Source organism: Semicossyphus pulcher, unplaced genomic scaffold, assembly GCF_022749685.1.
Source record: "Semicossyphus pulcher isolate SPU_LCO1_2020_fin unplaced genomic scaffold, fSemPul1.0.p SCAF_1, whole genome shotgun sequence".
Classification (NCBI taxonomy): domain Eukaryota; kingdom Metazoa; phylum Chordata; class Actinopteri; order Labriformes; family Labridae; genus Semicossyphus; species Semicossyphus pulcher.
This window is the reverse complement of record NW_027211603.1, coordinates 27298508-27311840: the sequence shown is the minus strand read 5'-3', so window position 1 is coordinate 27311840 and position 13333 is coordinate 27298508. Positions and strand designations below refer to the sequence as shown.

The window sequence follows — 13333 nt, the reverse complement described above, 5'->3', positions numbered from 1 at the left end:
TTCAAAGCATTACATTGTGTACATATGGATTAAAACATTTCAAAGGGTATCATAAGGTGCAAATGTATATTATTTAAAGTGTTTAAAACAATTAGACTGTGGTATTAAAGGGCATGTGTTGATTTACAGTGTCTCCATTTGACTTTTCTTGCATATTTGCGATAATAAAAGGATGTACTGTACATCTGCTGTGTGTCTCTTTGCTCCCAGGTGGAGGACTTAGATTTTAGCATCAGCTCAATGATGCAACAGCCAGCCTTTGCTTGTACTATTGGCAAATCTTTAAGAAGCATTTATGCAGATAAAGCCAGCTTCAAACATTTAAGTATGAATGTGGCTGTTGTGTTCACTGATTTGATCTCGGTGGCCTGCAACTGAACTGATCAAACTTGATAAGGCTTCCCGGCCTGTAGCAGGGCATCAGTCGGCTCTGGGTGCATGTTTGCAGAGAGGGAAAGTGGTCTTGGGGGCTGAATCCAGATCAGCAGTCTACATCTCCAGAGGGACTGGGGAATAGGCCAAGATCTTGAAAAAACCAATATGCTCCCAAACCCCAATATTTTGCACTGAGTTAAACAGTTTGGTCTTTTCAAAAATGCTTCTGCTTAATTAGCAGCAGAAACCTAGGGGGACTTTTCATAGTTGAGCAGCAGCGCTTGGCTCAGTTTGTACTTAGCATGTGCGGTGTTAGAAATGGAAATGAAGCCGGCTGAATTAGTCGTTGACTTTGGTAAAACTGTCTCGCAAAAAAACATAACAGCTTATTTTTCCTTTAAAGGAGAAAGGAATGAACAGAGGGAAAATATTGCTTAGTTATTAAGTCATTTTTCTGTAACTACTCTTACGGTGCTTCCAGACATTTTATCGTGTACGCTGTGAGAGTGAATCAAAAGAAGAAACAGACATAGTCAGTGCCTGCTCAGTTTAGTAAACAGCTTATTTATTCCTTTACAAAATAGGTACAAATACATAAGTATTGTTTTTTCACACAAACAGGAAATTTTCAGGATATGTACAAGAGTTTACCAAAAATAACGTGGTTCTAATAAACACATAGTTTTGTAAACAATATTTACAAATCATCCGTACATTGAAATGTGATTTCCCCATCTGTTTACATCAGTAATATTGTCCTAACATTTTGGCTAAAAAGCTGTAGTAGTAGTAGTAGAAATGTCCTCCTGTGAAACCACCAGAAACCATAAAAATCACTAATAAAACCACAATAGAGATTGTTGTGCTTCTTTTTTTTTTTGGAGATAAAATTCATGAAAATGTGCCAAGCATAAAAGCCAATTAAGAAAAAAAAGGAACGAAAATATATTAATTGTTAAAAAATAAGTCTCTTGAGAGAAGTTGGCAATACTGTCAGCTAATTAAAAGAGTCATTTCTCTGCTATAATACAGCGACAGCTTCGAGTCGTCGGGTAAAATAGATATAAAAAAAAGTGCCGTCAAAATGTAAAATGCACAACAGTTTGTTTCAGATTTAAATAAATGTCAATAAGACAAGAAAAGCTGCATAGAGGCCAAGATATTTGTTAAATAGAAAAAACAGAACAGACAATATTACACAATAAGGGTTTGAAACCAAAAATAAAGGCGACGATGCAACATGTATAAAGTAGGCGTGTTGTCGTATTTCTCTCTTCAGTGATGCAAAGACAGAAAAAAGGGAAACATTTAAATAATTTAGGCTCAAATAATTTCTTCTACAATTTAATTTACATCTGTGATAATTTAGGATCAAAACACAAACACGTATAAGTGCACTAAAACGCATCATGGACTACTTCTGTCTCTCAGTCAAAGTAGGTCGGGGCTAAAAGGGGCTCCAGCAACAGTGAGAACAGTTGAAATGTAACGTTTTGAAAGGTCATTAATGTGCAGGATGTTCAGTGAGAGGAAAAGATTAAGGAATGTCTGTTTTCATCCTCCCCACATATAAAAACCTAAACTTACCTTTTAACCAGGTAAGCTTTAGAAGAGGTGAGCATGATAGTACACAACTTACAAACAGCTAGTCATAAAAACAATGTTCACATTATTCGTGGGTAAAAAAAAATACTGACTCACTCGACGAGGGTGACCTATCACAAACTGGTGTCATAGTGCGATCGTGGTTTAGATGAATGACCTCTGCAGACACGAGGGTCCCGGGGTCTCTGTCTCATAAGAAATACTCTACAGGTGATCTGGATAAACCTTCTAATTTAGACTCATTCAAAGCACGTGATTTTACAAAACATCAGGTTCATAGTATCGACACATGAGTTATTCCTTTTCTTACATGTGATAAAAATATACATGCTGTAAAATAATTCCAAAGAACTATTTACACAGAAGGAAACTGAACGTGATGCTGTTATTTGGAATCTTAAAACGATGTGTAGAAATCATTAAAGTCTCTCATTATTGAGTTATGTTAAACTACATTCATTGAACTACGTTCAACAAATAGGTCGTGGAGGAGATCCTAGGCTGTATTTAGGCGTGAACATAACTCTCTGCACCATAATAACTCTTACTTTGAGGTGGTTCATTGAAGCTACTGCCCATGACGTCAAATAAATAGCTACCCAACATACATAAATCAAGTCCTGTGAAACAAAACCACCTTTGTTCCTGCACCCAAAGCAACACACAGAATCTGATATGGCCTTTAAACTGAATCGTCTAACTACCCACCGTGAATCTAAACGGAGAAGACACGGAACAACAGTTTTATTTTTGTACGTTTTCTCTCTCTCTTCTTCTCTTCTTCTTATTAAAAGCTACATCAAACGTCACTACAGTACATATGGAGACACAGAGCTGAAACATTAGACCTGATCTGAAGGCACGTGGCAAAGGGGAAGTAGGAGGAGGAGGCTGAGGTGGGCGCTGAGCGGAGCAGAGGCTACTTGAGCAGGGCACGGTAAAGGAGGAGGGAGTGGGCGGTCTCTCTCTCCTGCTCCATGTAGAAAATTAAGTCCCTGAGGTTGACGCGGGTGATGCGTTGCCGTGTGTACTGGCGCGATGAGGTGGACGGGGTGGAGGAGCTGGCCGGGGAGCCCGCCGTGCTGCCTGAAACCTGGAGACAAAAGAGGGGGTCAATAGGTGAGAGAGGGGACTACATACCAGCTCCCTAAAGTTTAGCAATGTTAAAGTTCATTGTTTATTAGGACGATGTTGCCTTTAAACATGCGATGACAATAATTCAACTTATTCCCAGTTTGTTTCTAACAGCCGAGCTGTTGTGATACTTTCAGTGGCTGAGCATACACACAGAAAAGGCTTTCAAGTAGTAGAGCCACCATGAGCACTGAGCACCAAAGATGTCTGCTAAATAACATGGTCAAAAATGGCTTCATGGATTTTATCATCCTTGTGGTGTTCATGTGTTTTCTCATGTTTGAACACATATCTCAAAAATGCAGCATGACCTTTGGGATGGGAACAAAATCCGATGGGCTTCCATGAAATGTCTTCATTAACGTTCCCCAGAGGATGAACCCTAATGACTTTCTCCTTGCTCCACTCTGATGTTGCCGTTTGTGGTTTTGGGTAAAACGTTTGGAATGCTATAAATAATGTGCACACATTCACGTTCCCCACGGGATGAACTGTAATAAACTTGCTGATCCCTTAACCTTTGATGTAGGCCACTATCAATACTTTGGTTTATGACCATTTCCATAAAAAACCCAATGCTGGGACTTAGCTCAGCGGCTAAATCTGGCGTCCCATACACATCCTTGATGTGGCAGCCCTGGTTCGACTCCCACCCTCGGCCCTTTGCCTCGGTCATCCCCCGCTCTCTTTTCTCCTGTTTCGACATTATCCGCTGTCCTCTCTCAGTAAAGGATTAAAAGGCCAAAAAACAAACAAACAAATGCCATCAGCCTCAGTAAACATTGTAAACATTGTACTCGCTTAGCATCAGCATGTTAGCATCCTGATGGTAGCATTTAGTACAGCCTCATAGAGCAGCTAACAAGAAGGGGAATATACCAGCTTTGAGCTTTCAACATGGATTTGTACTTCTTTTACTCTGTCAGTTCAAGGCGGGATTATTACGCCTCTGTTACGTTCCGTCTTCTATGTAAAACAAAAAACGTTTTGTGTGTTTGTATGTGAAGCACGCGCTGTTTGTTTACACCTCGCGCAATGCCGGAACGCTATCTAAAAATACACACTGGGGCGGCTTTACACCGGCATTGCTTGGCCCAATATAAAATGGCAAAGGCTGCATGATGGCGGAGCTTCATTACGGCGCTGTGGCGGAACCACAGTGTAAAAAGGGCTAACGTAGGCCATGAACACTGCTGCTGTGACCTTGCAGTACACAGTGATCACCCTGCACTCTGTACGCCTGTGAACTTTCTACATTGAAGATGTGCCTTTTTGTATCACACATTTTTGCATGTAGATTTTTTAGGTGAGCTGAAAATAAAATTATTCTGCAGATTTTTAGTAACATCAAAATGCTGCTTTTTGTTTCGGGTTTTTCTTTGTGCTTTCTCTTCTCGGGAGTTTGTCCTCCCTTTGTCTTTACTAAGTAAAAATACCTCAAAGAGATCGCAGAAGAAGAAGGAACAGTTTCCACAAAGAGACATGCAGCTCAAAAGTAAGCAATACTGTGATTGCTATGTTCCATAAATTCAGTAATTGTTGCTGAATGGCTAACACATTGACACTATCAATAGAAAGGAATGTATGGCTTCTAAGCACATTTGCACCTCTAATTAAGAGAAATAATTTCTCCTGCAGAGCACGAATGAGATCAAAAAGACGCACTAATAACGTCCAGATCTTCAGGTGCAGATGAGTTTCAACTAGCTGAGCACGAGGCTGAGAAAGCTCTGGATACGTGCTCCGACAGCAAGGAAACCATCCTTTCTATTCAAGTGTTCTACGGCTCTTTGAATATGAATACGAACAGATTTTTTCCTCTAAATGAACAACGCTGCTGACATAGATCTGAGCTGACGTCGCACTCTGAAATGGAGCCCTTGTTTGTATTTGATCCAGGAAACATGAGAAGGATAAAACAGGGAGTGTATACAGAGGCCGATACAAATCAAGAGACGCATTTACATTTGGAAATGAGAAACACTGGGAGACAAATCCAGAGAGTGCCCACTGGAACCCAGGCAGAGAGAAATAAGACAGACGTTTCAGTCAGGAACACCCTCTCACAATTACATTGATTGCGGCGCTCTGTAAACACACAGTACAGACAGGCCTTAATTGCAAACATATGATGGGTATGAATTTACAAGAAGCAAAGCAAAGTCCCTCCAGCACCCGCCCCCTCATACGCCTGTCTTTGTGTACACTGTACGGCCGTGCTTTGTCTCAGATATCCCTCCGTACACTCTCTGACCCCTGGTAGCTGTAACGAGTGAAGGTAGCCAGGCCACTGTTTCCCACCAGCCAACCTGAACTACGTCTACTGTCTGTGGCGGGCCTGGGCTGTGTCAGGACAAGTGTCAGGCCAGCGTTCAAGAGGCTCTTTAGACTAAATAATGAGTCTTTCTCAGTAATTGTTGTTGGCAGGAGATGTAAGTACAGGTGATTTTTCAGCAAAATTAATATTGTGTGTTAAATGAGCTTTTGCTTCAAATGTATTTTATTATAGTTTTTATTAAACAACAGCTTACAAATATATTCATGAACAACTGAAATGGTTTGTTTGTTTTGTGACGGAGAAAAAAAGACGTTCTAGCGTGGCCGCCAAGCATCAGCTATTTATCGAGCTTTGCAGGAAATACGGGGATGTGCGAGCCCGGTAATAATAAAGATAAAAAGACAAATATTTTTTGCCGAGCATGGGAAAGAAGATATAGAAGAAATAACATGTCATTTTCTAATTAATAACATTTAATTTAATGTTTAACAACTGCAACTGTATTTTATTCCCATGGTGGTTTGCTTGAGCTTTATGTGTATAACAAGGGAAAATATATATATATAGCTTTTCTGTCAGGTGAGAGTACCTGAAGTTAGTCAGAGCTACCAGAGCTTCCTAATGATAAATACGAGTACTGTTAGAGCTCGTAGGAAACAAGGTTTGACACAATAATCAACAAAAATGACTAAATGAATATTTATTTCTGTTACATTAATTATGAAAAGTGCAACTGACTAACTCTTGACACTGAAGTCATTTGGCTGTTTTTAACAATATTGGATGTTTTTTGAGCAGTTCTTAATAAATTAAAATATTTCAAAATAAATAAAAAATATATTTCAGCACAACTTTAGAACAGTATGCATGGTCTGTTGTGAATATGCTGAGTTTGGTCTTGGTGGATGTTTCTCTTTATTTATTTACAGGAACAGTTTCTTTCCCCAGGCGTCCCCTCTGATGAACAGTTAACTTAGTCAAAGTATCAATTCACATTCTCTGTACTGAAAATACTACAACCATCTACCTCTTGTACAGAACAACCTGATTCATAACAATATTTATCTCTGCACCTTTGCACTGTTCATTGCACTATTGTCTAGTGTCCACTGTGTTTTTTAAATAATGTGTATACACTCACTGGCCACTGCATTAGGTACATCTGTACAATCTAATGCAGTTCAGTACAACAGCTCTGCCATGGCTTCTGCTTTTATGAAGTTTAGTTTTCGTTGACTTTTGTTTTGTTGAGAGTCAGAAGTGTGTAAATACAATGGTGTTTATGACTCAGGCCACAGTTAAAGGTGGTGTTGTACAGAACTACATTATATCGAGATGTGTCTCCCTATTTACATACATGAGGGGGCCAGCGTATGAATATGAATATAGCTGAATATAATGCAGCTCAGCACAGCCCCACCAATTATGACCTTGATGCTGACAGCTTAGAAAAAAGCCTGGACATTACAGGCAACATAAAAGCAAATCTTATGGCTGAGCTGGTTTACTGGATTACATTGGATTTTTTACGTGTACCTAATGAAGTGGCCGGTGAGTGTATTTATTTATATACGTATTAATACTTTGTAATATATATTTGTATCCATAGGCCTGTATATAGTAGTTTTATTTTCTAGTGTCTAAGTGTTTGTGTTACTTTGTTTAATCCTGAGCCAGACAGACAGAGATAGATTAATATCATGAGAGGACAGGCAATATAGAATATTACAGACAAGGACCAAAACAACAGAAACAACAACTGGAGAAAAAATACAAATAAACTTAAGTGATTAATCGACCAAGAGGAGGTACCTGAGTCTGAGATGATTAAACAGGACAGGAGTGTGTGTGTGTGTGTGTGTGTGTGTGTGTATATTGAAGTAATATTATGGTAAAACACCTCTAAAGTTGTAGCTGTTGGTAGGGTTGGTAAGTATACGTGTGTGTGCATATTTTTGTGTGTCCATGCATGTTTGGGAGTTATGCATGTGTATGGTTGTACTTTATAGATACATATAATACAATAAAAGTGAAAAAACAACAACAAATGACTGATGTTAAGTTCCCAGCCTGAATTCATATCCCAGTACGACCTTGGTGTTTGGTCAGTAATGACAAACTGGGAGGGCCGCTGGTTGAGGGGCAAGTGGGTACACCAGCCATCCTGGGGCACACCAGAGCCCCACTTTGTGCAGCGACCCCGGCCTAATCAGGTCAATCATGGCTGACCACATGTGAAACATGGGCCTGCCTACTGCCATGCCAATTACTGCCACTCACCAGTCCAGAGACAGGGCCACAGATTTTACCAATCAAAGCCATCAGTCCACCTGGACGGACGGGCAGGAGTAGCCACAGGCGCTCGGTGCTGGGGTGGTGCCGTGGCCGCAGTGGTTGATGGTGGGGCAAAAGAAGACATCGAGTATATGCGGATACGGCTGCGCAGGTAGTGAGCCTCAGCTCCCAGAATGCCTCATTCCCTTCAGGGACAGGGCAGGCCTTAAGTGATCCAAATAGAGGCAGAAAGGTCAGCGCTCATCCAGGAATTCACTCAACTCAGCCTCTGCTCTCGCCTTCTGTCTTTATATGCCCTCCACATGCCAGCAACACAAACACCGGTATGTTGTTGTTGGTATCTATAGAGACGGATTCCTCTCGCCAGTACACGCAGGAAATCATGTTGTGGAGGAGGGAACGGGGATGGGAGGGGTAAACACCGACACCAAACAAAGCAGATGGCTGAGTGTCAGTTAAAAAGGAAAGCGAGACATCAACAAGCAGGCTTTCCCTGTCGCCAGCAATTACACAGTAATTGTGTCGGAAATTCAATGAAAGACAAAATGGCAGGCTTTGTAAGGTCACGCTGGATAAAAAGAAGAAGTGAGAGGAAGAGAAAAGGCAGGAGCGGAGAGGCACAGAGAGAGAGGGAGAAAAACAGAAAGTCTCAAAATCAGCTTGGCCCAGAAAGATCCATGAGGCAAAAAACAGCATCTGTCATTTTATCTGTGATGGGCGCTCCGAGGCATTATGTCATATGACATATCCATCGTACAGAGCGCACAGGGATACTTCGATACATCTCTTCAGACATTTGACTTGTTTGGAGCCGGGGACAGAGAGAAAAACAGAGAGAGGGAGAGCGTACTGGAGAGAACCTGAGGAGAGGAGATGAGAGGCGAGGGTTCGTCTGTAATAAGGCCTCTTTGCAGGCTCTGGTCTTCAGCCACACTCTGTTAACATACATGACAACGTGCCAATGGGCCAGACACATTGCTTCACACTTCTTTACCAATCCATGGTGTCTCACACATGCATGTTGATGCAAACAAGAGGAGGAAAAAGAGAGCCTGAGTGTGCTTCATTAAGTGGCAATTAGTGGAATAAAGAACGTTTAAAAACTATAGCATAAATGCACAAACACATGACAAATTCACACTCGTTCACACATGTCCAGAATGCTGTAATGAGAGTTATGATATCACTAATATGTAGGGAGGTTATCAAAAAAATATTAATTAAAGAGGATGTGGCGATCATTAATCTGCAATTTGCTGCAAGTTTAAAAATGTCCAAGCTTGCTGAGGGTGTTACACTGACTCCCTGACTGCAGAGCTTTCCTAGCAGATTTGTACTCTGTTAGTTTAAGTTGACTAGTTGTGGCACATTTAGGATATAAATGTCATTCACTTAATATTTTTGTGGCAGCAGCAAAATGGTTTGAGTACCGGGGCCTAAAAAAGACCGTATTAAACAACACTGTGCTACATTAGAGAGAAATAAAACACCTTGATAATAAGCCTTCGTGTTAATAATGTGAGTTGTACGAGTGCACCCAGGACAATGCTAACAGCTAAGCAGCTGGTGTGAACTGTTTGTTGAAGGTTTAGAAAATACTATGTTACATGTTACTGTTAGATACATGTTATTATTTACAGTAATATGTATAAAGTTAATGATGATAATGATAATGATTGGTATTACACAGTCACTGTGGACAGGAAGCGCTTTTATTTTGAAGTTCCAGGAAATAATTTGCACAGTGTTGTTGTTGCTAGTTTCAATGTTATGAAGCTAAAGTCTGTGTTTTAACCCTTTCCTTTGTAAAACTGTAAATTATGAGCAGTAAATGCTTCAGTTAAAACTACGCCCGTCATCTTTGAAGCTTCCAGTAAACAAACGCGTCAACGATTTGTGATGTGTCTGTAGAACCAGCATGCACTGAACATTTATTCCAACTTCCTATAACATTATCCCTCCAAAGCTTTAGTCCACTAACCCATAATTGGGAGACGACTGTTGTTTTTTATGCTTTTTTATGCTTACTAACTACCAGTAACTAGTAAATAAAGTTGTGAGACATCATGGTAATGTCACAAATAACAGCTGCTTTATTAACACAGTGCAGCAGAAATCATACATATTTTGAACGACCTGAGCTTATCTGGACACTTTCTGCTGCTTCACTCTGTATGCGGCTCAATTTGTACTTTTCTTTAAAGAGTGGGTGTAATGCTGTTTCACATTTAAACACATATATATAATGTTACAATGTTGGATGTCCAGACTAAACGTGGGTGAAGTTTCAAATCTGTAGGTAAAAGTATGTTGGAGTAATCCCCAGGCGTCTCAGCTCAGTCTGCAGGCTGCTGTGAACGCCACGTTTCATATAGTTTTTTCTACACGCTGCATTTTGTGACGTCACAAAGAGAGGTGGCCAATCAGAAGAAAGCAAGCTTGTGGGGGCAGGGTTTCATAAAAGGACAGAGCTGACTGGGTTGTTTCAGGCAGAGGCTGTATGAGGGTCTGCACAGAGCACCAGTAAGAGAAACATGAGTTTTTTTTAACTGTAAATTATGCTAAGCTACTCCACAGGTATCACAGAGTGAAATTTGAAGCTTGAAGTTAGCATAATACCCCCCTTTAAGAAACACACAGGGCAGACTCAGTTCTCAATTAACCTGGCAGAATACATCACATGCACACGTTACCCACAAGTCCACCTTCCTTGAAGGGGAAGGCTCGGCAGGTAATGCCACACTTCTTTCTGACAGACCCTCAACTAACAAGGTGCAGCTCCTGTTTGGAGTTCTAGGCTTTTCTCTTGTTTTTTGCAACTAACCATCCAATGAAACTTCATCCTCTAATATTTTGTTTTGTCAACTATTAAGGTGCAGGCCTTGGTGTAACTCTAATAAAGTGAAATACCAAAAAAATAATTATTTTCACTCTTTCCATACACATTGATAAAAAAGAAATAGTTGTAAAAGTATGCTAAAATGCTAACAGTTACACACAGCGGGACTACTACTACTGTTGAATGATCCCCTCTTCCGTTGTTTAATACACCAACCATCCTCGTCAGTGCAGAGGAAATCTGAATTTTCAAACAGAAGGTCAAAGTCAGCAGGTCACACTTTCATGTTCTCAGCCCTCCAATTACCAGCAACATTCACTTCAAGCTCTAGAGGACTGAAATTAATTCCCATTTTGCTAAATTTACTTTTGATTAATAATGTATGTTTCTTTCTCACTCAGTCCCTGCACTTGACTCCCTGTCTGCAGTAGTGCAGCGGCAGCAGCAGCGGCAGCGGTGCTTGTAGGTGTCTTAAGGAATTTACATTCAGTCCTTTATTGTCGGAGAGAAGAGAAAGAGAGAGAGGAGATGGGGCGTTAGCGGTGGTAGGGTTCTTGCTGATCTGTGGCTTTGAACCCTGAGTGGCACCTGTGCCTTGATGCCGGAGCCAATATTGGATTTGGCCCAGGTCACACCTTAGGGCGGTGGGTTAATGGCCCACTTTGCCAGGCACACAGAGCTGCTCGGCCCTGCACCGGCCAACCTGCTGCCTCAGCACTCTGCTGCTCGCAGCTGAGGGTGCAGACAGGGGCTGCATGGTAAGAGAACACACACACGCACTGTATGTACCAGTATATGACGACAGCCCGGCTAACACACTGTTAACTAGAACTATTGGATTAACATTTTGTCAGTGTTCAAGTTGAGGGATAAAGACTAGCCCAGTGTTGGTTGAGAAACAGATAAGCTGTTCATGATGCAACATTACTCTTTTGTTGTTATTACTTTGATGCTGAAAAATCCGTTTAAACTCTGATGTCTGTGCTGCAGGCGAGGAGGACATATATAGCACAACAGAGACACACTGTTGACAAGCTAAACAAAGAAGTGAGGCAAAAGCTGAACCAGGTGGTGTTTTTTACAAGTTGGAGCCAAGGCAGAAATTAACAGCAGCCACTCGTCAGATATTGATGAACTTTTTGCAGGATGCCGGCCACTGCGGCAGGCAGCCAGCCTGGAGTTTGGAGATCCAGTTGTATGCGAGTGCCATTGGCTGGTGGAACCTTAAACGTACTTAAACGAGAACCTGGAGACCTAACAGGCTGGCTGACATGCTAGCTGACTGAGGGACTCGCTGATATGCTGACTGACGGACTAACCGAGGAACTGGCTGAGGGCCTGACTGACTCACTGACTGGCTGACTAATTTACTGACTGAAGGACTGCCTGACTGGTTGACTGACTATGTGCCAGGAAGCAAAGCTTTCCCACATGTTCTCCTGCACGCTGCATTTCAGTCGGGGAACGCTGCCTTGTCCCTTCACAGTGTTTACAGTGTGGAGCCCAGCCGTGGGAGTGTAGCCCCGCTTCATCTCCACACTCGGCCTCAAACGCCTCTCCTACGGCCGCCATTAATCAGCAACAGAGACTTTCTCTCTCCCTCTCTCGCCTCCCCGCTTTCTCGCTCCTCTACGCCCACAGACATGCTGGATGAGGCCATTTTGAAAGAGTTAACAGATGTCGGCTGATTTGCCCCGGGCTTTCTGACATTGCCCGAGTGATGTATTTGATGTGGAGTTTATTCAGCTCTAATAAACGTATAAAGAATTAGAATAATAATTCGCAGATGTACGTAGCCAGATTATATGCTGGAGCCTTCCTTTGAAGCAGACAAGGCAGCCAAGATTAACAGAACCAGGAGAAAGGATGAAAAGGGTTTTGGTTCAGCCCACTGATAATCAGAGAGGTCAGGACGGACTAATACCGCAGCTTTATGTTCATGTGCCGACACAGATGGCCTTTGTTCCTATCACAGGTTCCTTTTCTGCCAAAAGCCTATAGAAGGGCTGCTGCTGGCACCGGGCTTTGAAACACATACAGCACATTTTCTTGCCTCATACATGCTTTAGTTAATTTGTCATGATGTGTACAGCAGAGAGAAAGAAGTGAAAGAATAAATAAGAGTGAGGTCGAGCATTCTGATCATGGGGGAAAAAATGAGGGAATTACTTTCAAAACAAACAACTTCCATTTGCTTCACAGCTAAAGAACAACAAATCTCAAAAATGGCCAGTTGCAGAGCATCTTAATACCCACATAAACCATAAAAACAGCTACACAGCTCCATGGCAATGCATAGCAACCGTGCAGAATTTCAGTCAAGGAGAAAGAAGGCAAAAAAACACCTTATTACTTCTAACTCCTGCAAGCCATTTTGGTCTCCAAAGGTTTTAGAGCGCCGCAGGCCATGTGTCTGCAGTGTTTCGGGAAATGACTTGCCTTCGCACGAACACTGCTATGTTCTGCAGCACTGCTGCCCCCAGCATCCCCGCTCAATTTCTGTTTAACCCCTTCCTGCCTTCCCTCACACTGACTCACTGCTACAGAGAGCTCACACCCAGCACAATACTGTCACATTGTTCAGCCTCCCACAAACCAAGGCAAATCAGACCAGCTTTTTCACGAGCTAACACATTAACTCCACGTCTAATTTGGCTACTTAAGCATGTGATGGCTTTTAACAAACATGGTGCAGAGAAGGCGTAAGGTTAGAAGGGGCAGAGGAAGATGGAGCAAAAAAAGCCCCTTCACATTTCCACTTGATCTACTACAATGTGCGACACAGTTTGCACACTTGAGTGTGTATC

The 13333-nt window shown here is 41.8% G+C and overlaps 1 protein-coding gene across 1 annotated transcript in view; it reads right to left on the bottom strand.

Moving 5' to 3' along the window:
* Nucleotides 1-926: 926 nt before the first annotated feature.
* LOC138592258 (transcription initiation factor TFIID subunit 4-like) overlaps nucleotides 927-13333 on the bottom strand; it is a 95648-nt gene continuing 83241 nt past the window's right edge. The window contains exon 15 of the mRNA XM_069662991.1: nucleotides 927-3073. Within this exon, the coding sequence (XP_069519092.1) occupies nucleotides 2900-3073 (174 nt within the window). The 3' untranslated portion in view covers nucleotides 927-2899. The remainder of the gene's footprint in view (nucleotides 3074-13333) is intronic.